General features: G+C 32.4%; 1 protein-coding gene across 2 annotated transcripts in view; it reads right to left on the bottom strand.

Moving 5' to 3' along the window:
• LOC147079769 (aminopeptidase N-like) overlaps positions 1-25,580 on the bottom strand; it is a 141,350-nt gene that overhangs the window by 12,269 nt on the left and 103,501 nt on the right. The window contains exons 3-14 of one of the 2 annotated variants that reach the window (XM_085944111.1): positions 24,894-24,983; positions 23,893-23,961; positions 22,153-22,576; positions 19,868-20,212; positions 19,188-19,343; positions 15,204-15,524; positions 13,873-14,053; positions 12,905-13,055; positions 9,786-10,051; positions 7,385-7,562; positions 4,409-4,539; positions 423-554 (exon numbers count right to left, since the gene is read on the bottom strand). In XM_085944111.1, coding sequence (XP_085800237.1) covers positions 423-554; positions 4,409-4,539; positions 7,385-7,562; positions 9,786-10,051; positions 12,905-13,055; positions 13,873-14,053; positions 15,204-15,524; positions 19,188-19,343; positions 19,868-20,212; positions 22,153-22,576; positions 23,893-23,961; positions 24,894-24,909 — 2,370 coding nt within the window. In that variant the 5' untranslated portion in view covers positions 24,910-24,983. The remainder of the gene's footprint in view (positions 1-422; positions 555-4,408; positions 4,540-7,384; positions 7,563-9,785; positions 10,052-12,904; positions 13,056-13,872; positions 14,054-15,203; positions 15,525-19,187; positions 19,344-19,867; positions 20,213-22,152; positions 22,577-23,892; positions 23,962-24,893; positions 24,984-25,580) is intronic. The other variant, XM_085944119.1, reaches the window with a different exon arrangement.

The following is a 25,580-nucleotide window of genomic DNA, read 5'->3' as shown; positions in this document are numbered from 1 at the left end:
CAAAAGTAAGGTACAATTAGCACTACGTCCAATTTTATTTTGCCTATATTTATTGCATTTAAGAGTTTATAGGCTGAAAAAAACTGCCTTTTGGTTCTAATTTCGGCATAGAATACAATGGAAAAAATAATCTCACGTTAAAACAAATAATTGAAACTTGAAACATAAAAACGTTGTTTCCCGCAAATATCGAATTGTGGACTTGTCGCTTTTTGTAATTAGACGCCTCAATTGATTTTGATAATATGGTGTGGTCAAACTTAACAGAGGTAGATATTCGATAACAGTGCATTCAATAAAACATCACATTTTTGACCAAAACGGTATTTACATATAAATTAAACAAACTATACTGACGATATAATAATCAAAGAATGGGTGACAATCAGTATGTAACAGTATTTAAAAAAAGATCAACTCACCCTTAAATCACCGTATCCTGGCATATTGATTAGTGCATTTCTAAGGTAGTGAAATGATGACGATACAGCCTCCCATGGATTGTAATCCAAGTCTGATGAAAGTTGACTGGCCATCGAAAGGGCTATGTTGTACTAAAAAAGACACAGTAACAATATCATATACGAACATTTCGGATACTTTTCGAACATAGCTTTCATTTTTTATAAATAAATCAGTGCAAAATGCAAACGCTTAAACTAACTGCTTTAACTCAGCTAGAGACACAAACAACAGCGAAAAAGATACTAATATACAGAGAATTATTGTAGTGTTCCAACAGATGTGTCACTGAGTTCGAATGGCTTAATATGCTAGAATATGGTAGAATATGGTAAAATAGCTAAATTTATTATTTCGCCGGCGCATTATGTCACCCTATTGATAGATGCTTAAATGTAGATTGTGTTAAAATTTTCAATATCATCAATCAATTCCCCTATTCAAGATTTTTAAAAAAAATTCATGACTTCAGATCTGTATGTAATGTTAATGATATAAGTAGGCATCGGAGGCATACATATGTACGTGAAAGAGTAGGGATTTTCAGTTAAGAAGATAGCAGTAAAGACGTCTGTATCCTTGATATAATGATATATTTACGGACTATATGACTGTTTTTTTTTTTTTTAAATTATAATATAATTACGGTTTACAACTCATTTTAATGACAAAAATATACTCAATATGTATATTTTATGACATCGAGAAAATATAGTGCTTGAAAAAATATATGTAAATGCGTAAAAAAATTCAGCAAATAAACAATCAGAGATGGAAATAAAGATGCAGAATAAGAAATCATAAACACACACACCAAATTGAAAAATGACTCATGATAAACCAGTATAAATGTAGAAAACAAATGGTTATAATAAATATTTCGTCTTCATACAAATAAAAGTGTCCAACTGCATTTTTCGTGAAAATGCACTAAATGACTATCCGACGTCTTACTAACGTTGCAGTTATCTGGAAAAAATGCCCAGCTGATTTACAGCCTGGAAACATACTAACCCGAGATTGTTAAAATAACTATCTGCTAAGACACATTTTTTTTAGCTGTGACCAAGTGACAATTTTACAGGGAAAGTTTGACATATCAATTTTTGTGTCGCAATAAAGAAACAAAATTCGTTAAAATGACTCAGATGTAGATCAATGGGGGAAATGTGTCAAAACCAAGTAAGAGGTGATTTTAAATATGTATGTTTGTTTATTAAATTACTTTTTATTTGATTTTTGTAGAACCAGAAATTCTTCTTTTCTTTGTTGCATTATTATGATTTAATAATCACATTACAGTTGAATATTTTATATCTTGAATATTTATTATGAGTAAATAAATTTCTTAATTGTCTTAATCATATCTATTAGATATAAAGAAAATAAAATTATGTTAATTGTATGTATGTATGTAGTATGTAAAATTATATTTAATGGAACTATTTAAGTACCTTGCTACATAAACACAAAAATGGCTCTACTGTAAAATGTTGTTTTTGCAGTTGATCACTTGCATGAAGATTTATTAAATTATACATAATATACAAAGAAATTGGTTGCAAATTGCAATATATATTTTTTTGATTTTACATGGAATGGCCGAGGTCAATGTTTTGAATAATTCAATCAAATTGCCCACACAGCAACATCTCTTAGGATCATAGTGTACTACCATTGGACATTTTCTATATTATCATCAACGAAACGTCAATTTTAAACAAAGCTTTCTTGGGTCACCGAAACGCGTCGCTAGTAGGGTTGTGCCACGGATCCGATATTTATCAAATCACACGCTGGGATTCTCGTTTACTTATAGTAGATGCAATCGAAATAATGGTTCGTTTATGCATACGAGAAACGGGGAATACTGTGATTCCTGAATATACACTGCCACTCAATAGGAGTGACACATCTTGGAATACATACCAGTTTAATATTCGTAGTCGTATTTGACGTATCTAATTTGGTTTCGCGGCTGAAATATTTACACTTTATAATTAATTTATTTTATGATAGTTTAATAATAATTACTTTTAAACTTTTCACATTTTTATTCGTAATTTACAGGTACGATTTCGTAATTTTTAAACCTTCGTAATCTGTGTTGTGTGTCGGTAATTATTTATTTTATAAGATATTAGTGTCGGGACTTATTTTATTCGCATAGTGTTTAACTTATTTGACTTTTTTGTCTTATATCTTTTTATAATAAGTGAAGTTTCTGGGATATTTGAACGTTTTTACATATATAAACCTTTTGATATTCTTCCTAATCAAAATGGAAGGAACACATAGTATGAGTGCAAACAGTGCAAAGTGGCGCTCAGCGTTGAACCTTGTTTTGAGACATACCATACGGTAGAAGACTATTAATTTTTTTGAATTCGTTTATATTTTTAAATGGTTTTAAGATTAAAGTAGCATATTGTAGAATTACTTTTCGTACATTATCACATTCTCATCTTTACTGTGTAAGTGTTGTGACAACCCTGACGTTTTGTGAAACATTAAGTTTGATTTATTTGGATAAATGACTTTGTAAATGGACACATTGTGTATTAATTTGGTAAGTCTCTATGATATACTATTAATATAATGGCAAAAAGTATATTTACTTAGGTTCATTTTTTTCTTTTATTAAATTATTAATATAAGTATGTTTTATTTATTATATCATGTTTACATCAATTTATTTATTAAATTAATTCTGATGAAGAGTCCATAAATTTTTGTAATGGAAATATTACTTTCAAATGAAAATGCAATTTAAACAGGACCCTTCAGGACCAAAGAAGCCATCCTAATTAATATTTAGCAATTTTGAATTATGTTACTGGACGTCAAATTTAATAACATAATATTATGTTAAGTGACAAGGAGACACAAATATTCAAAATATAAAAGATGGTTCAATATGTATTTCTTGAAAATACTTTCTTAATGTCAGTGGAATGTAAATTTACATGTGTTTGGTGCATCCTGTAAAGTAGAGAAAAGTGAAATAAATTTCTTTGGCTATAAGAAGCCGAACTCAAAGCAGTCGATTGGAAATTATTTGGATTTGTATAGTAATAAAATGATTTATTTTGCTTTACGGGCAACTTTCCAGGAATCTAATTAATTAAGTATTAATGTAATCATTAGTATATATTTTATCAGTCTGGTACTCCTGAATAATTATTGAAGAGTTCAACTCATCCGAAACCTTCTGAAGTGCAGCATAGCATGACTTAATTATATGTTATAGACAAGGCCTGAACAAAAACGATGCATGAGTGCGAGTGAGAAAGTATTCGGCACCCTTATAATCTCTGCGACACGCGCTAGAGTAAGATAAAAGGTCTACATATTTTTAAGTTGGTTTCCAAAAATATCGCCGGCAAATAGTGCTGAATCGCTTCACGTAGCGTGTTGTTCGTGTTGCTAAATTTGCTATTTTTTGTGTTAAACATAAAGTCAGTGGTAAATATTTTTAGTTAATTAAGTAGGAAAGGTGGTTCTGCATGTTGTATTAAAATATGGTAGCCGTACTGATAAGCAAGAAGATGGTATTACGTTTCATATGTAAGTTGATACATGTTCGTGACAATTTATTTGTATATTATTATTTATTTTAATATCAGTGACCTAGTGTTTCTTTAAAATAACTTAAATTATGGATATATTTACCTAATTGGTTGCATTTTGACCGCTTAAAAATACTATATAACGTAAAAAAACAGAAAATTATATTTTAATTCTGAGCGTCTAGTGCGAGCACTTTGGGCGAGCACTAGCGAAATGGTCTATGGTCTCGAACATTTATAGGTGAATGCGTTCGCTCGCCCACAAACCAAACGCACGGCACGCAGCTTCATTTAGCAATGCAACGGGTGGCGTCTATATGTATCTATAGTCTATGGTTATAGATAATGAGAAAGTAATAAAAAAAAAAGTTATGTACCTCTAATTTGCCCGATCGTGCCATATGGAATGAATCACTAAGTAGTTGACCTCTAGTACTGCTGTCCAAGTTACGATAACTTTCGATAAGCAAACGCCAATTTTGTTCATCATAGTTCACTCTGTAGAATCCTGAAATAAGAAAAATTACAAATGAAAGGTTTAGTATAAAAATTACTTTTATTGAAAAGCATAATTTTACTGTAGAAAAATGTCTAGCAATGAACCGTATTATTTACTAATCTTGTTGGGAAATATAATTCAAATAGGTACGTATTGACATTAAATAGTTTGGATTGTAATATAAGGAATCGTATAAAAGTATTTTGGTGTTTGAATTAGTAGCTACAGAAAAATTAATATTCTGTATGAATAAAAAATTTATATTCTGTATGAATGGAAACATGGGAGCTTGGATATGAAACATCATGAGCATTTGGCAGCTGATTTGACATTCCATTACCTATTACATATTATTATATACGATTATTATGATTGTTGATCTAAATAATGATATTTCAGTGTAGTTTATCCATTGAAACCAAATTAAGGATGTTTAATCAAATATTTTACTTATACCTTAAGGGCGGACATGCTCAGCGTGGGTCAAAATGGAGCTTTTATTCTATTTTCAAAGCATGATCCTGGCCATTCCTTAAACGTTGTAGATAATCTATTTATATAATTTTGAAGCCTTATTACCCTTTATATTTATTTTAAACATTTGATGACTGCATAAAGTATTTTTATTACATAAAATAGTATTCTTTTAAATCTCTCGCTCTAATGTTTTAGAATATAGTCATATTTCAGTACATAAATGTGCAATGATGTTAAGATTTTTTACATTTATTAATTTTTAAACGCATTTATAAAACCATCAGTATAATTTATGTCGACATTATTATAGTGAAATATTTACGATAAAAAATTATATTGATAATGCGTTTAAAAATTAATAATTAATGTAAAAAATCTTAACACCACTGCACATTTATGTACTGAAATATGACTATATTCTAAAACATTAGAGCGAGAGGTTTAAAAGAATACTATTTTATGTAATAAAAATACTTTATGCAGTCATCAAATGTTTAAAATAAATATAAAGGATAATAAGGCTTCAAAATTAGGTAAATAGATTATCTACAACGTTTAAGGAATATCCAGGATCATGCTTTGAAAATAGAATAAAAGCTCCAGTTTGACCTACGCTGAGCATGTCCCCCCTTAATTCCCCACCTAAAACCTTAGAAGGACAGAGACTACCTATTCAATGTCCGAATTAAAACAACAGAAAACACTGTTCAAATTTTCTACACGGCCTGCTGTCAACAAGCTTGAAACAAAAAATAAATAGAGAATTTTTGACATTGGCCGGCACAGATTTTTACTAAACCATAAAAAACCTTGTATCTTGCATCTCGAATGAGACAAAGACTTTCAAAATCATGACCAGCCGGCCCTTACTAGGTGGATACCTTATACCTAGATACCCTACCTGCGCGGCCTACCAATATTTTTCTGGCGGTTAGTTAGACAACCCCCTACGTTGATAGAGCACCACGTTTAGTTTGATATTATATACATCGAATCTTATTTAAATAATAAATAAGAAACCCCACTTCACGTAAAAAAAAATAAGATTGGTAGGTAGGTACTTAACTATGTGATATTCCGAACCAAATGTACATAAATAAATATAATCTTGTTTCTTGAATTATCCCTTTGACCCCCACCACAACAATATAAACATTGTATGTAACCCCCTATGTAAATTATGTGTACACGCGAACGTACATACTATGATTAGTGATTAAATTCTTCCAACCCAATACTGAACAAACTTATCTCAATAAATATGTAATATTTACGCAAATCATAGATCTCTTTCAGGTAGCATGTGACAGTGGGTGAACATCACAAGCTGATTTATTTCCGTGATCTCAGGGTGGAGTGACACTGTTGAGGCAATCTGCCACATCTGGCACATGCAGTTATAGCTACTTGCAATGGTCTACTTATTTGTATTATGAAGACTTAGAAGGTTTTGTGGTTAATCTTAGTAAAATATATTACAAACTAATACTTGTTGCAGTAATTTTGATAGAGGAAACCACAGAAGGCTCATCTGGCAGTATAAGTGTTAGTTTAAATAGTCTACTTTCAGTTAAATTAGTTTTGGTAGTTTTTTTATCAGCTTGACTTTTATATATTTACACTCCCTGAGAAGGTTCTCTTGGATGTCTTGAAACTATATGATTTTCTTTTGACCATAGAACACCCGATCCTCTTTTTGCACGGGGGATACGTACCAAAGACTACCGTGCAAAACAAAACCGAGTAAAAAAAGATAAGGTGCCCATACAAAAATGGTAGATAGGTTCCATTACTTAAAATCGACTCAAAATATGAAATTCTTGAACTCGAAATAAATCGATTTTTTTATTATTTTTACATAAACATATTTATACATAATTCGATTTAAATTAAATTTAGCAAAGAGAAATATATTCATTCAGCGTCGCTACTAAACTTGACAATAAACGTGCTGGTTTACTGCTGTTTTTCGCTGGAAATATTTAATGACGCCGAAGCACGCGGCGCATCTCTTGTATCGAACCCGAAATGACTGACTAGTGGCGCCATGTATGTACGTATGTATGTCTGGGCAGCATCCGTTGACAACATATGTATGCACCAGTGGCATGCGGTCCATTGCAATGCATTTTTTTGATAAATATGTACATAGGTACATACGTATAAATCAGTGTAAATAAAAAATAATCGGTACTCTTTTTAAACCGTGTTATTTCAAAACCGTGCAAAAAGATGATCGGGTGTACATAATACATTTGGACTGGTTTAACATTATTACATGGATTCCTTATAGTTTTATAGAGATTCAAATTTATAAATTACTACTGATTTTAAAAGTAAATAAAAATGTTTCCAAAATTTATTTGAAATCACCTACCTGAATTATCAACATTTCCCAATAGATAAAGATTTCCTATGGGGATATTCTGTATGTAAGTGGCGCTTGTTGCATTGAACCAAAACTTTCTGTTCCGCTGTTCTGTTCGCATTGTGAATGAAATTGGAATCCACCAAAGAGATTTGATGTCACTTTTATCACTCACAAAGAATCGTTCCTGTAATGAGAGTTCATTAATTTAATTGTAACATGACCATTGTGAACTTTAGTCATTTTTTTTTAAACTAAGGACTGTCTGTGGTCAGCTATGATTAAAGCATTGCACTTGAAATTATGAGGTACTTTTCCAAAAACGACTACCAACCATATTTTAATTTTGGTCCACGTACCATGTACCATGCAAACCTTTTTACTTAGGTGTGCCGAAATTTTCCAAATATTATTTTTCGACTGTCTGGTGTGCCGAGAACTTTTTCATAGGGAAAAAAATGGTTTTAGGAACCCCATTAAAAATGAGTTCTATCTTTCACAGTGTTTCTAGCCGAAGGCATACCTAGTATCACTTCCCTCCATTTTGTTAAGAGAATTTCAAACTGTCACTTTTATTTTTAGTATGGTTTTTTCGTCTGGATTCGGGATGGAAGGTGGATAATTAAGACACCGGAATTGTGATCAGAAACGGCGAGTTTATTTAACGTTAATATTATAATCGTTACATTTTTTTATAATTTAATTTTGCGGAGGACGAAATCGGCGTGTTGGCGATTTAGCTGTTTGTAGCGTTCTGCGCGCCATCTTGTGTCAACGAAAGCCGTCGTCGAAAAAAAAGCGACGTTGCAAATCTCCAACGGTTATAATCTACTCTACGGCATTGCCAGTTCGGCTCTGTTATTATTATTTAATTATTTTCGCAATCAGCCGTTATTATTTGTTGGCTTCGATACCGATTCGGGCCTCTTCAGATACACAAAGACATCCCCAAATGGGGACCATACGGGGGTGTCACACTAGGTACCTTTTATTCGTTTAATAATTTTTTATTTATTTTAAATTTTTTTAAAGGGATCATGGGAGCATTTTAACCACACTTCTTTCTTCTTCTTTCTTCTTTAACCATGCTCTTCCCCACCACCTGATGAGGTCAGTGCAATAATATTACATGTGATGCATAAAGCGTAAGGACCAAGCTATGCAATTAAGAGCATACATAAGTGAAACGGCAAATAATTTTCAACAATAGGTGGGACGAAATTTCGCATTCGACGCCAATCGCCGAGCAGCATTTGGGGTGGGAGCACATTGATTTATTTTGTAATGGCATCGTAAGAATATATTCTTATATTGTGTAAAGATGACTAAAAACGTTATGCTTGTAGTCGAAAAAGCAAACATGTCAATGAATATTATTATTATTACTAATATAACAATAAACATAATACTAAATTGACGCATGTTGAATTTTTATGACAAATTATATTCTGTTCGGCAAGCATCATCAGTACAATCCCGGCGTCGCATAGTTACGATCATTTTAGACCATGCCCCAGCTGAGCAGCCTTAAACGTAATGCTGATTCTTGAAGAGTATTTGCCTGCTATTTTTTCTACTACAAAGCGATCTGTCATTTATGCATGAATTTCGTCATTTCCATTTCCGCCACAATTGGTAAATTATATTGTGAAAAATAGTATTAAAAACCGACGACAATACGCATGGCTATGTCGTCATTATTTTTTAATATTAAGTACCTATATATATATTTATTTGTAAAACTTTTTTGTAAAACAAATATTTTTTTAATTATTAGGTAAGTATGTTTTTTTTCTCTTCAAAATAAAACATTCGCGTGCCATGCAAAATCATCTCTCTCTGCCATAGGTTCGTCGTCACTGTTATAGTACGTCAAAAGTACTTCGATATTTGGCAACATGTGGGGAACTATAAATTAAGACATCATACTTCAAAACAATCGAATCTTGCATCTCAATTTTCAATATGTAAAATTGACATACTCCGTCTCGTTCTCAAAATTAGCACGGCCAAGAGAGGGGCTGTTAAAAGATATCACCTTTTGACACTTTTAGAAGGTTAACTTTTTTACATAATTAACCGCCAGAATACGTAAAGTGATAAGTGTGATATATTTATCGCTTCTTTTTGATGTTAAGTGATATATTAGAATAGCTGGTCCATGCTCTGGTTTATAACAAAAGTTAAAAAACAACACATGAATTTGCCAAACCCGAGATTCAAACCTTGCATAACTTAATGAAATGATAAATTTTTTGAATCACATAAAACAGTACCTTACACACATATTATATAACCCACAAGAAAATACAAAATTTATTGGATACCTAATTGAAACTTGATAAGTTTTGAAGTTACAAAAGTAGATTAAATTATTTGTTACAAAACGTTCAAGGGGATATTATTTTACCTGTGCAATGACTACATTTCCATTATCATAGTCTCTATTAAAAGTCACTATAGGGTAGCCTTCCTGTAAAGTCCATGAATCCATCACAATTTTGATATCGACACTTTTTCTGTCATATTGAATGTCACTAATTGTTGCATATAATTCTTCCCACAAATCGTCTTGATTGAAATTTTCAAACGCAAACTTCTTTAACATTGAGGATATGGCGGAATACATTGTCGATTCCCCTATGAACTTGGACATCATCCTTACGATGGATGAACCTAAAAAAACATTAAAAAAAAATATTATTCCACAGGTATTCTCTAAACCTACCGAAAGGCAGTGAAATATGGATTTTTTTGAACCTTTTATCGGTAGACATTTTTTTCCATTTGGGAAGTCAATGGACTCAATTTTTTGAGTTTTTCAAGGAATCGTTGTGAACGATTACTTCGAAAAGGGTAAGACAGCGGCCTATTATTCGGTATTTTATGATTGTTTTACAAATGAAGAAGGAAAACTTCTCAAAAACAAAGAAAAGTTTTCTTCATTGTTGCCAAAATCACATGATGTGAGCTTTTAATTAGTTTCCCATTTAACACAGCTCCAGTGGGAATAAATTTTTATTAAATCGGGATGTCAGCAGGCAACGAGTTTTTTGCAGAGTTCGACAAAAACTGTTTTGCAAATCTTGGGAATAAGTATGTAGCCCTAAATGGGACTATGTTAACCCTTTCAATTCTGGGAGGTATTAGAATGGTGCTACCCAGCGGGACACGAATTTCTATGAAAAAATAAAACCTTCGAAACACCATTATTTTTAGAAATATATTAAAAGTATATGATAAAGCCTTGTATATCGGTTAAAAATGTCACCATGATTACAAGAGATGTTTTTGTTATTAAAATAAATTAATGGTTTTACGTTACTATATAAATAAAAAAAAATCTTTCTGCATTAGCGGTCTGCAAAACGCTTCTTATGTTCAGTGGTTTGCATGTGTAAAAAGGTTGAGAACTCTAAAGCATCTTATTAGAAGATGACAGTTTTATTGAACAGTTTCCTCTCCAATTCTTCAAACAATTTACAATCAAATATAATTTTTTGAACAGCATTACGCGAGTTGCTACTGACACCTTAGGACACAGTTTGAATACCACTGGCATAAAAGTATGATGCAGACGGTAGAAGAGTATAATAATAATTATTCAATTGTGGAAAAAAAAGGACATATAATGTCTATGAACTAACCCATTAAGGGGGAGAGGCATGCCAGCAGAGGCACCTAGCGGAAAAATATGAAGCTTGCAATTCGATACATTTTTTTGATAATTTACAATTTCAACTGTATTAATTAATAAATATGTATCTGAAAACATTAAAAAGAATTTTTTTATTTTGAAGTTATACTTCTTTTGGTACGTTGGGGAAAACAGATAAGAGTGTATTTTTGGCGTGTGACAAAGATGCGCGCGCCGATGCAACACATAATTTATTATTATGATTATATTCATTTCGGTCTCAGGGGTACATGCGCATAGTATCATTTAGTTAGTCGTTCAATACAACCAAGTAAACAGCACATGTTGTAACCAATATTGTGTCATAATAAATATATATGTTTATTAACAAATTTTTGGAGCATTCTACACTGTTAATTTATATTCATAAAACTTCATTTATATTGGAGTGTATATTTATTTTTCATTGTAAAGATTATGTATCAAGATTTGAGGCTATATTTATGTAAGTATTATTTATGAGTAAAATTATATATAAAATAAATTTTGTGAATGTTGAGTTGGTAAATAATTCAAAAAATATATTAAAATTTGATTTTTTATTAATTCATCATGGGCACTTCTGAATCAATTATAACCGCTGTATGGCAAAGATGAGTTTTGGTCCAATACAATAATTAAATTACAATTATCATGTGCTATATGAGACACAGATGAATCACGTATGTTTTCATCAACCTAAACCACTGTAATATTAATGGATTAGGTAACGGCTTATTTTGTTTAGTTATGCCAAAGAAGTAGAACTTCTAACGCGCGTATAGAAGTACACACCGATTTTTTTAATTCAAAGATAAACTTATAATTATTATTGTAAAAAAATGTGAATTTGTTGCAGGGTCTCATCTTATTATTACATTATATTTTATGGTCGTATTTATTATTAAAATTTAGTTTATTAAGTTTTCAATTTTTAATGTTTAGATTTTTGACTAATTCATCGTTTTAATATTTTTTACATTTATTTTAAAAAACATCGATTTTTATAAAAATATAAATGTGTATAATTTGAAATCCTTTTTATTTAAAATATAATGTAATAATAAGATGGGACCCTGCAAGAAATTCACATTTTTTTACAATTGTAAGTTGAGGTGTCTAATTACAAAAAGCGACAAGTCCACAATTCAATATTTTCGGGAAACAACGTTTTTATGTTTTAAGTTTCAATTACTTGTTTTAACGTGAGATTATTTTTTCCGTTGTACTCTATGTCGAAATTAGAACCAAATGGAAATTTGTTTCAGCCGATAAACTCTTAAATGTAATAAATATAGGCAAAATAAAATTGTACCTCACTTTTTAATATCTTCCACATAAGGCACATATTTCCGTGGCACTGACATCAGTTTACCAGATGCTACAGCATTGGAGACGCCCTTTTCAATATTGAACGTTCCCTTATTGGTTGACTTAAACACGCACGAAATCAACCAAGCTTTAAATAATATAAAACACGGACTTGGCGCTTTTTGTAAGAAATCAAAACTTAAAATATTTTTTTTCGTAGGGTTATGTCGCATTTTGGAATTTATCGACCAATACATATTATGTAAAATTATACAAAGAATATGTGTGTATTTTTTTCTCGATTTTGACCAAATGTGGACTTATCACTTTTTGGAATTAGACGCATCAGTTTATCTTTGATTTAAAAAAAAACTTTTTAATGTTTTCAGATACATAATATATTTATTAATTAATAGTTGAAATTGTGAATTATCAAAAAAATGTCTCAAATTGCAAGCTTCGTATTTTTCCGCTAGGTGCCTCTGTTGGTATTGGGATCCCCTTAATAGAGAGAATGTATCAGATTAGGCTGTATATTGTACCTTTGTGATAGTTGATGACATCAAATAAGTCCTTAGTAGGTTTATTAATTGGGTTTGATAAGGCATGTGATGATAACAATGCATCTGTTGTAAATGCAATCTCCACTTCATTTTTAACAAAGTGATCAAAGATATGCCACTCTGGAAAGATCTGAAAATAATATAAGATAATTTTGTATTTCATTTACAGAATTATTTGTGGTTCAATACAGTGCAGCCTCTGATTATACATGTACAGAATTCACATTCTCCCACTATGTACTTGCATCTAGTTTCAGCAGTCCCATGAACACATTCAATACCCGGATTTACATTTATAATTCCCGTAATTTACGTCTGGAATATTAAAAATCGAATGAACTTTTTTTTTTAAATTTTTCATTAACCCCTATTTACATTTAGCTTTTATTTACGTTTTTTGATAGTCCCTTAAAAGGTAAAAGGGGGTTTCACTGTAAATAAATCTGCTATTTAACATTATTTTTTGATCACAAGATGCCCACGATTATCTTATTTTTAAATACCAATAATAAATAATTCACGAAAACTTCATTAGGAAGATAAAATTCATATAATGACATGAGTATAGCAATCATTGATATGAATATTAAGGTGCAGACAAACATGCGTGCATCTATTTACCTATTAGGGCTGGGCATATTCGGTGTATAACACATTCTGTATTTCGGCTCATAAGTTATGGCCACTTGTTGCTGACATTTTTCATTCTGAATGTTTTGGTAACTATTTTAATAGAATTGATGTACAAGACAAAACCTTTATGAATTTAAAATATTGAAATAGTTTTATATGAATAAACAAGCCAAAAGTATGCGTAAGCGTCAAAAAAAACAAATAAATCAATAATGACAATTCAAATTTTCCCTTCATTAGTTAAGTCCCCTAAAAAATGTAAAATCAGAGATTCACTGTAATTGTAAATGAAATAATAATTAAAAATGACATACTTTGTCAATGGCTACGTATTGGAAATATGTCGATAATCCCTCTTTAAGCCAAACATGGTCCCACCACTTTGGGGTAATAAGATTTCCAAGCCACTGATGACATATTTCATGAGCCAATATCAATGCCGTTGATTGTTTGATTTTTTCAGTACTATTTGGCATCACCAATAATGAGCTCTCTCTGGAAAATTTGTTGAATAAATACAAAATACCATAAGAAGCACCAACAGAAATAATAAAATTAAACTTATTTGAGCTTTATTTTAAACACGACAACATGTCACGAGTCCTGATAGTAGTAGTAGTGAAACACAACAGGAATTCCTTGACTTGACACCTAGACTATACAGCATTTTGCACGCAGAACAGATAATAAATAGAATTCCGATAGGCTATATATACCAAACATAAAATTTTGACGCAGGGTTATGAACTTGTGATTGTCCTACAAAAATTAATCACACATTATAGACGTTCAATAGTGTGTGTAATACACCAATATTAAATGAGCGTCAATGGATAAACCGAGAGCAGTTGTCAGTATTCGACGTATGACATATTCTTGACACGTGTTTAAACTTATCCCGTATTCTTCCTTACTCGAGATCGGTTGCCCAAAAGGTATTTCAGTTCCCATTCCAAGTATCCTGATATTGCACATCAAAAAAACTACTCGTGTAAAAAATGGATCAAACTAAAAAAAAGAAGATTAGGTATATCCTAACATATTCCATAAAATAATACCTAAAAACAAATAATCATTTTCTAATCATTTAACATAAAACTTGTTGGCAATCAATGTGGTAAGACCAAAGTATAAAAACGTAAATAGCTCATATAGGTCATAAGTAACCTATCACATAAATATATCCAGGTTTGTGAAAATCATACGGTTGTATTGTTACATCTCTGGTAATCGAACCCAGAACTTTCAGTATGAGAAACAAGTGCCTTACACATTGGACCAACAAGAGTTGCCTGATACTGAGATGACAGTTAAAAATAACATCCACGGTAGAGTAAGGGTAGGGCAGAGTGACCGCCTGAGAAACCATTCTTCGAATCATACATCTAGCAAAATTCATGTTTTTTAAATGCAAGTTTAATCAAAAGCAAGAACGCAATAGGTTGGGAGAAAAATAAACAACTATTTCTCGTAAAATAAAGTAACCTCTACAAAGTTTCATATTTTCAACTTAAAAGCAAGAATAACAATTATTTGACTTAACTTAAAAATTAGGTTTTTGTATGTATTGCTCTGTACCAAAGGAGTTAATGAGTGAAGGTTGTTTCCGTGGTTAAACTCATAATGTAGTTATATAGTTACTAACCTGAATATGATTAGTCCCCAATTTTCCATGGCATCATAAAATTGGGATGGCACGGCAACAATGTCAAGTTTTGGAAGAGGATAATCCATCCCAAATAAATCTTCCAAGACCTTTACAATTTTCGGTGCTAAGTCAATGGCATATGCTATTTGAGACAAGGCGTTGGGTCGTGCATAGCCATTTATGATTGGGCGAGATTTATGAGTTATGTATTTCAAGTCTGGCAATGAATTAAATGGAGCTACGACGAATGCAGTGAGGTACGTTGACATGGGAGGAGTTTCATGATAATTGTCCCAAAACATAGAACCCATATTTTCCCTGAAACAGAAATGAATCATTGTTTAAAATAAAGTTGTTTTTGAGTTAGTTACCGTCTGGTATTTTTAAACCTCACCTTATTTGAGGAATGTCGTCTAAGAGCCAAGCCACACCGGGCGACTCTGGTCTCGAGACCAGTCGCCGAGACCAGACCGATGTATGCAGTTATATGAACCATGCCACACCTGGTCGCGGGTCTAGGACGATTTGGCACCGCGAACTGGCCTCCGCCGATTGGCCTCCGGTAATTGGCCGCCGGTACAATCGGACGCCGGCCCAATTGGACGCCGACCCAATTCGACGCCGACCCAACTGGCCTCCGGGAGATTGGACGCCGCACAGTTGAATTAAATGCGCAAAGGAATAGACGTACGTTACGATTTGTCGGAGTAAATAAGCAAGTCAGTTTAATATGCTTCTATCTTCTCAGTAGTCGTACTTTATACATTTCGCGCTTGACACATTTTTAATATAGATTGAGAAAAATTATTATGCCTTATGATGTTTATTAAAAGAAAATAATTCTTCCCTCGCTAAAACTTAAAGATGTGCATAATCAATTAATTTATTGTCTATACATGGGTACTTATTTATATTTACAACAAATATTAAAAATAATGTTAGATGTTAGAATGAAAATAACATTATATTTCAGCGTTTTATCGACTTAATATTATAATAAAGCTTAAACATGTATATTATTATGCATAAATGCGTATTTTAAGATAGTATGAAATTACAAACAAAATATTAAGTAAGTTATCTGCTAAGTATAAATGTTTTAGTAGTTTGATTGATAAACTACTTAGGTACTGGGTGCCGGACGAAATCTCGAAGGCCGAAATCCCGAAAGCCTAAATCCCGAAAGCCGAAATCCCGAATATCGAAATCCCGAACGCTGAAATCCCGAATGGCCGGAATCCCGAAGGCCGAAATCCCGAAAAATAAAAAAAATACAAACATCAATAATTGCGCAATTTTTACAAGAGACACAAAAACCCATTTTTTGTGGAAATATAAAAATAATGTAAAATACAAACATTAATAATTGCGCAATCGTGGATTGCGCAATTTTTGTAAGATGCACAAAATCCATTCGTTCTACAAAATGGTCTCTCCTGAAAAAAATTGCGCAATCAGAAAACCCATTTTCCGAAAAAATGGGATTTGTCTCTCTTACAAAAATTGCGCTCACGATTGCGCAATTATTGATGTTTGTATTTTACATTTTTTATATTTCCACAAAAAATGGGTTTTTGTCTCTCTTGCAAAAATTGCGCAATTATTGATGTTTGTATTTTTTCATTTTTCGGGATTTCGGCCATTCGGGATTTCAGCATTCGGGATTTCAGCCTTCGGGATTTCGTCCGGCACCCAGTACCTAAGTAGTTTATCAATCAAACTACTGAAACATTTATACTTAGCAGATAACTTACTTAATATTTTGTTTGTAATTTCATACTACTCGTATCTTAAAATACGCATTTATGCATAATAATATACATATTTAAGCTTTATTATAATATTAAGTCGATAAAACGCTGAAATATAATGTAATTTTCATTCTAACATCTAACATTATTTTAAATATTTGTTGTAAATATAAATAAGTACCCATGTATAGACAATAAATTAATTGATTATGCACATCTTTAAGTTTTAGCGAGGGAAGAATTATTTTCTTTTAATAAACATCATCAGGCATAATAATTTTTCTCAATCTATATTAAAAATGTGTCAAGCGCGAAATGTATAAGGTACACCTACTGAGAAGATAGACGCATATTAAACTGACTTGCTTATTTACTCCAACAAATCGTAACGTACGTCTATTCCTTTGCGCATTTAATTCAACTGTGCGGCGTCCAATCTCCCGGAGGCCAGTTGGGTTGGCGTCGAATTGGGTCGGCGCCCAATTGGGCCGGCGTCCGATTGTACCGGCGGCCAATTACCGGAGGCCAATCGGCGGAGGCCAGTTCGCGGTGCCAAATCGTCCCATTCCCCCTGGTCGCCCAGTAGTCGCGCAAGCAAGCATACATCGGTCTGGTCTCGGCGACTGGTCTCGAGACCAGAGTCGCCCGGTGTGGCTCGGCTCTAAATCTTAGCAGCTATAATTCTTCTTTAATGTATTAACGTATTTAATTAGAAAATACCGGAAAAATATTTTTATTGAAAATAAAATATTTGGGGCAACTGAATCAGCCACATTTTACAAATATTCATTCAATCAGAACTCTGTTGTTGCAAACAATTCATAAACTTAATAAATAATTGGATTGAGTAATTATCTTTACAGCAGTCCAGACACGCGGTATGCCCTAGATTTAAAATACTACATAATACATTATGATGTTCATGACCCTCACAAGGGGGGGGATTACAGGACGAGCCTGGAAACCGGGGCTTAGGGGGGGCCGACATGGCGGATCGATACATAAGTGAGTTAAGCACATATCACAAATTTGCTCCAATATTAAAAAATATAATTGTACTTCAAGGGTACACATTAACATTTTAAAATATGTGGTTGTGCGGTGTAATTATTGATGATTGTTGTGTGTTGTGTGTTGATACTCGACAACTCCATTACTCAAGTGGATGTATTCACAAATACAAAAAAATCGCTAAATCACCCTGAATATCGTTAATTTTACCTTGAACACCATAATTGGATAACGCTACTATATAGTGTCACACTACCTTTAACCTTAGCGATATGTGGGGGGCAACGTTCCCTCTAATTTTTCGATTGTGTGTGCGGATCATCAACGCATCTGAGCAGTGGCGTGCGTATCCGGTGCGGTAAATTTAAACCATGTCCGATCCTAATAGGATCATATGGGCCTCCACAGAGTGGAGGTTTGTATTAACAGATTTTGTTTTTTACGAGAAATGGATGTCAGCCACTTGCTCAACCTATTAGGTCCATACCCTGACTCACACACAAATTGAAAAACAATATGTACTTGCCAGACCCAAGATTCGAACCTGGGACCCATGGCGTGATAGTCTAACGCTTAAGCCGCGCGGCCACCGTGGTTATAATTAATAAGTATAATAATTATACTATGGTATAATTATAAGTTAGCATTAGTAAGTTACATATAGTACAATTATTGTACTATATGTAACTATGCAGAAAATTGTATTGTTCATTTGAATTGTTTGCTCTATTTTACAATATTGTTGTGTGAGGACTGTGCGGGGGATTAAAACATGTGTGCGGGGGATGAAAACATGTGTGCGGACACATTTTGGTGAACCATTGGTAGGGGGGCCACGATGATGTTACACATTCATATGAACTCCTTGTGATCTCCAAGTATAGTTAACGCAATGTGCGAAACAAATAAAATTTGATTTTAGAAACTCACATAATCTCATGTCTGCAGTCTGATATGGATTCTTAATCATTGAAAATCAGAGATTATTGACAACGATAGCGACAATGTTGCACATCTCGAACTCACTTACATTCAATTCCATTGGTTTGGTGCTTATGAGATCTGTCACTGTTGCATGACTGTCACATGTTGTTGCTGTATGTTGCAGTTAACAAGTGAAAAAGGCTAGATTTATTATATATATCATGTTTGAATGCAGTTTTTTTATTATTAATGTAAATAGAGCATAATATTATAAATAATATATAATTTCACTTACACAGGTTGAACATCTTTAATATTCATATTGGAAAGCGAGATGTATCCGGTTGGGCGAGCAATACTAAAGGTAAACTGAGCTTTGAATGCAGGTTCATCAAATGATGGATACGCTTGCCTGGCATCGGAGGGTGAAAATAGCGTACTCAAAACCCATCTGAAAGACAAATTCACTCAGTTTATTTCAGATCTTTATACTGACAATGTTGTGTGCCTTCATATACTACTTTGCTACTCAGTATTTATTATATGGGCCTCACACAGGGTGGTTATATTATCACACAATTTCTATGAGGAACGATTGTCGGCCATTCACCCAAACCTTTGGGATCTTGCACTGGATCAAACGTATATTGAAAAAACAACATGCATTCTTGACAGCTGTGGGATCGAACCCGCGACCACATCTTCACAAATGGCAGCTCTGTAAATTTCATGAATAATTTTTATTTATGAAAAATATTTGGGTGCCACACCACTACCAAGAATACTGGGAAAATCAACCAAAAACGACGATAATTATAGAAAATTGAAAATTCAGCCGTCGCCTGGATTTAGCTGTGATCTAGTTGCAATAATTAAAAAATTGGATCTGTGTATATTTCGTGGTAATTAAATATAAAATTAACTATTAGATTGCAAGATATTAAATTGCATGTTCCTTATAAAAGAAAATTGTACCTTTGTTCTTTACTTTCCGGTTCTATAAATGAGCTTCTGTAAACACCATTTTCTGTGTTGCTTATTTTCCCGTGGAATTTAATGTGAATATTGTATTTCCTGTTCTCCGACAGTGGTTTTTCTAGAATAACTGAGAATCTCTCATTTTTGTCATCATGCTCTATGCGCAGTACCTGTAGAAGCATATTACTCCCGTATAGGGAAACCTTTACTGTATCTTCAATAGATAAACCTTTCGCATTCAATATGATCTCATTCGTTGCATTCAAGCATAAAAATTGTATGGTCACTTCTCCAATAGTGGTTAGATTGTTATCCATGTAAAATAGTGGAATGATTTTAATTCTGAAATAAAATAAAATTAAACACATTTTTGAAACTAGTCAATGCAATATTCATTACACAGAAGCAAAAAATCTCAGGTGAATTTAAAATTGTGCAATGTAGCATTGCTATTTTTAATGTTACCATAATATTATGGAATAGGAAATTAATTATGTCAAGGTTTCCATTGTGATTTAGTTGATAACAGTTTTAGTATTTATTGGTGCATGTTACCTTGAAGCAAAATAATTTTATATCGAGGGTGCTAAGTAATTATGGCGAAAATTATGTGATGTTATTAAGATATTTAGAATGTTATTTGCAGTATCACAAAAGTCCAGTCATCAAAAATTTATTCTCTAAGTTACAAATTTAGCAATGTGAAAAATATATTGACAAAACCAATAAAATTAATAAATCATTAATGTATAGTTAAAAATTGTTCTTATGATTTAGCACTCTCAATATAAAAATATTTCTTATGGTAATGACTGATTTAATAAAGGAACACAAATACAAAGCAAGTAGCCAATTAAGATGTGTACAAAATAAATAAATAAATAAAATTTAAAAAAAAATGATAATACTCCTCCCAAGACTTTGGCCAGTTTTTGGCATTTTAATGTTGAAATCAGCTTCCACATATGTAATATGAATGAAATAAATGAATATATCGACACGTGTGTAAAAGGCAGAGGCTGCATTTATTCTATTTTGACTTGATTGCCTTTTATTAAATAATTTTAAAGGTTATAAATACAACAATGATAATCAAAAAAAAAAAAAAAATTAACATTGTGGTGTCATTAAAATGTATTAGAATCATACTACTGAAAATGCAGTTCCGGCCTTTTACTTAAGAGGTGTCCGTTATGACATTTTGAAAATTATTAACATAGAATGTCATTTCGCGCACATGAATATCATTATCATAGTCACTTTCCCTTGGCGGATTGTTGTAAAAAATAGGATACTATAATAATTGAAAGTAATGATCCCAGCAAGAACAAGTACACAACCAATACAAGTGTTTGATATTGTAGTATTGAGTTTTTAATAAAATAAGACTTTACTAATGACATCTTCACATTATTATATGACCATAAGTACACTACTGACTGGATGTTTTAAACATTCTATTTGCATAAATGGTAAACTCATTGAGTAACCAAATTTGGCATTGTTAATAACCTGTAAAATCAAAAATATTTTAATGTTCTGCCCATAACAAATTGCTGAAGAAAGGTTGTTTGATGTAAGTGTCATTTTTATGTGGAAAAAATATAAAAACAGCATCTACCCATTGCAAAGTTTATATTATAAAAATAGAGGTCTTTTTCTGTCTCGTTTACATAATATGTACAAATTAGTCAAAATGGCTATAGAAAGTTCTCTTAAACATCTTTGTATAAAACAGACATAATAAATGCGCTAAAATTGTACGAATGCGCCTGCGCCCAGATACTGCTACATGCAATTTTACACATTATTTCACCCACTCATTTCTGTTCAATTTATCCATCGAAATCACCTGCAATTTACATAATAATAATACTTCAGTTCATAGCAAAGGATTCTTAGCAAAATTTAGGTATTTAATTTATATATAATTACAAAAAGAGTATAAATACAAAGAGCATAATTACAAAAACCGCAAAGCAATCGCGCAAAGTATAGAGAATATTATGCTAATGAGATAATGAAATAAACAATCGCATGATCGTATATAATAAAGAAAATCAATGAGATCAAGGTGCATTATATATACATTTTTTTTAAATATTAGTACATGCACACATTTCTTGATTTAAGCATTTCGCCTATGGTCTAAGCTTTCCTTTCTCAATTATTTTCAATAGTCTACAAGGAATGGAGAGTTGAAACAGACAGTGAAAAGATGGGAGGTTCAACTCCCACTTGGCTTAAGTTTTTTTTTTATGATTTCCGAGGTATTTACATACCTGTACTTTTGGGGGCTTAAATTATTTGGTAAGCGAAACACATCTAAGGCGTCAGTTTTGTCGGCTTCCGTTTGCAGTGAAATTGTTGAAACAACTTCTGCCTCTTCCGTCACATTTAGGTCGATATTTAAATGGTCACCAGTCAAATTCAACGGTATATCTGGAGATATCATCAAACAGCTGCTAGTGATATTGGCCGATATGTTTTGTTCTTCAATTGCTTCATTTGCTATAGGGTTCAGACAGGAGGTATTGCTGTTGCTGTGAGCACCGAGAATATATGCCACCGGTATAAGTGTAATTGCTAGTAACACCAAAAATATCCAAATACATTTTTTCTTTTTTGGAGAACAACTCATCCCTCTATCTTGCTGTCCTGATAGAGTGTACTTATTCGGAGAATGTGAATGGTATTCAGAATAACCTGTAATCAAAAATTCAAATACTTAGTTCAGGGGTTCCCCATTAGTAGTATATTTATGAAAAAAAAGAGGTGAGGGCTTATTTTCGTAATGAGACTTTAATATACAATATATAGAAATAATATACAGTGCCACAAATTTATCTGTAAAACTGATCAGTGAGCCAGTCTATACATTAAATGAAATCCGACAGCGGAATGACTTACGATAATATGTATAATCGATAAATAAAGACATTAGGGCAGCGATTTGAAAACTGGGAGGCGCGAAAAGTTTAACACAATTAATGTAGCCACAGGTTTGCAGTTTGCAAATGCATAGTTTATGAAACGGCCGCTAGTTATAAACTACATAAAAAAAACAATCTTATAAAAGGTTGTTTGCAAACCTGTCTGAAGATAATAAGGAGACTAATTTTATAATATAATTTTATAATAGTAAAAAAAGTCATCTGCGGCGCAGGACTATTAAATAGTTTCAATATGTGGTTGTGCATTGCAAATTGATGTGTTACCTATATGATGATTGATATACTTAAATGATAACTCCCGTACATAATTTAGGAAACATTACTTTAGAGTACCACACAGCCCTTAACCTCAACGATAAGTAGGTGGGCCCGTCAAAGGTCCTGGCCTGGGGGCCCGCTTCAGGATTTGGGGCCCATGATAGAATCCATTTGTCAATTAGAATTGACAATGAGATGATGAATTTGGATTGGCTACTAATGAAAAGAAAAAATTGGTAGAATTATCATGCGATAATTATTCATTGAAACAAAATCCTAGTTCAATTTTGGTTGAATCGATGTGAAGAATAATATAATACTTTGTCAAGAAAAGCAATGTAAGTTGTAAGTAAATACTGCTAACATTCGTAACATCATATTTATGCGAAACGTGATTTTCTGCATTGGCTGCAATGAAATCCAAATATCGATCCCGTTTAGTAGAAAAAGAGCACTTTGTACTAACAAGCACATTCATCGCATGAAAAACAAATTAATTTAAATTATAACAACCTTGTTCATTTTTATATTTTTATTTTCATTTTTGTATTAGTACATTTTTAACTATGTAAAAAGGTATCTATTATTTAATGAAATTAAGGGGGGGGGGCGCCAATATTAGATTTTTTTAAAAGGGAGGCGTAGTAACATAAAGTTTGGAAACCACAATTGTTTCGTCGACAGCCTAATGATTAGGGTGTCAACAAAACAATTTTAAGTTTTAACCAGTTTGAATATAATAATATGGTGACATTTTGTAAAGTATTTTAAAGTGCCGGAGTAACGTGTTTCATGCAAAGGGATAGATACCTCGTGACGTGCTTTCTCTCTTTATCTGAACGATGTTTCCTTGTCTCTCAAAAGACGCGGAGTCCAGCACTAGAATTTAAAAAAAGACTTTCTCGATTCCACAGTCGGAGATTTTTTTTATCGCGTTCGGGTAAGCGGCACAAGTGAATATTATTCTGTCGTCGGTTATTTAGAACCATAATTTATTCTAATATTCAATACCTACACCTACGTAATGTCAACACAAATTTGATATTGGTGTATTTTATAATATTTAAAAACATTAAAATTATTTTCTACATAAAAAACATTTTTTTTAGGGTCGGGGATATATCTGCACCAGTAGGCACACTATAAGAACCCAGAATATTGACATATTATTAACTTTGAATCCAGGGGTGGAGGTAGGCTGTTTTTACATAAATAGGTGCACACTAAACTTTGTCAGCCATACTTTTATCTGTTTTCATTGAACTAAGAAAACAATTTGCAGATGGTGCTGGTTAGTTTTTAAAATTTAATTAAACCCTGCCTAAACAAACCATAATAGTTTACGTATGCTATGGGCGATCCAACAAAATATTGCAAACTTATTTGTTTTCGTTGAATTAAGAATACATATTACGGATGGTGTCAGTAAGTTTTTTTAAATTCATTAAGCCCTGCCTATAACTAAACCATAATCGATAAAAAATATTTATTTATCTATAAAATATCTATAATTATGTATGGTTCAATCGCATACTTTTAGATATTTTATAGATAAACGAATATTTATAGACTATATCAACTATGGCTTGGATTAGGCAGGGTTTAATTAAATTTCAAAAAATAATATACATCGACATTGTAGTCTTAGTTCGATGAAAATAAATACGTTTGACTGACAAAGTTTAGTCTCCACTATATATGTTGGATGTTACTAGCCTACCTCCACCCTTCGCCACTGGAATCAAGACACATTGGAGTATAACTTAGGATAGATTTTACCATGCATAATATGTTAATATTGTATCACTTACCCTGATCTTGCCCCATTGTCAGTGTGCTCCGCCAAAATGGTGGAACGTTGGTAAACCGGATAAACCTGTGTTTGGTGATTCTTTGTATTCCTGTAACAAAAAATGGTATACGCTTAAAAATGGAAGAAAACCAATGAATCTGGACTATAAATAGGAGTCTTATATGTTATTTCTATAGTGACACTTGAAATTATTTTGCAAGCGCATGAAGCATGGTTGAATTGGTCAACTCCAAAAAATATTAAAATCGTTCAGTTGCCATTCTGACAGTCTTTACTTGGTGATATTTTGTAGTTATTTATAATCAGCACCACCTGGATAAAAATTAAAGAATTTCTACAGGGTTTGGTATGAATATTAAATATGTAGCAAATTTTGCTACATAGACTCCCTTCAAAGCCAACAATGTGTTCTTTTTTACTGATTCTGACCGATTACACATTTCTGACAGAACGTTTCAATGACAAGGACACTTCCAGTATCCGAAAGACAGACTGTCGATTCTAATATTTGTGGACAATGTCAGGTCTCATTCAAACATGATGCCCAAAATGAAGAATGGAGCAGATTTTGGATACAATACAGATTTTGTCAAGTTAGATATCACGAATTGTGTCAAAATGCAATCAACAAAAATGTCTATATACTCTATATCAGTACTTCGCAAACCGTGGAGCTCCTGCCAGG

The sequence above is a fragment of the Rhyacophila brunnea genome, unplaced genomic scaffold (genome assembly GCF_057557595.1).
Source record: "Rhyacophila brunnea isolate RB1 unplaced genomic scaffold, BYU_Rbru_1.0 scaffold_1, whole genome shotgun sequence".
In the NCBI taxonomy this organism is placed as follows: Eukaryota; Metazoa; Arthropoda; class Insecta; order Trichoptera; family Rhyacophilidae; genus Rhyacophila; species Rhyacophila brunnea.
This window is presented reverse-complemented; position numbering and strand designations above follow the sequence as displayed.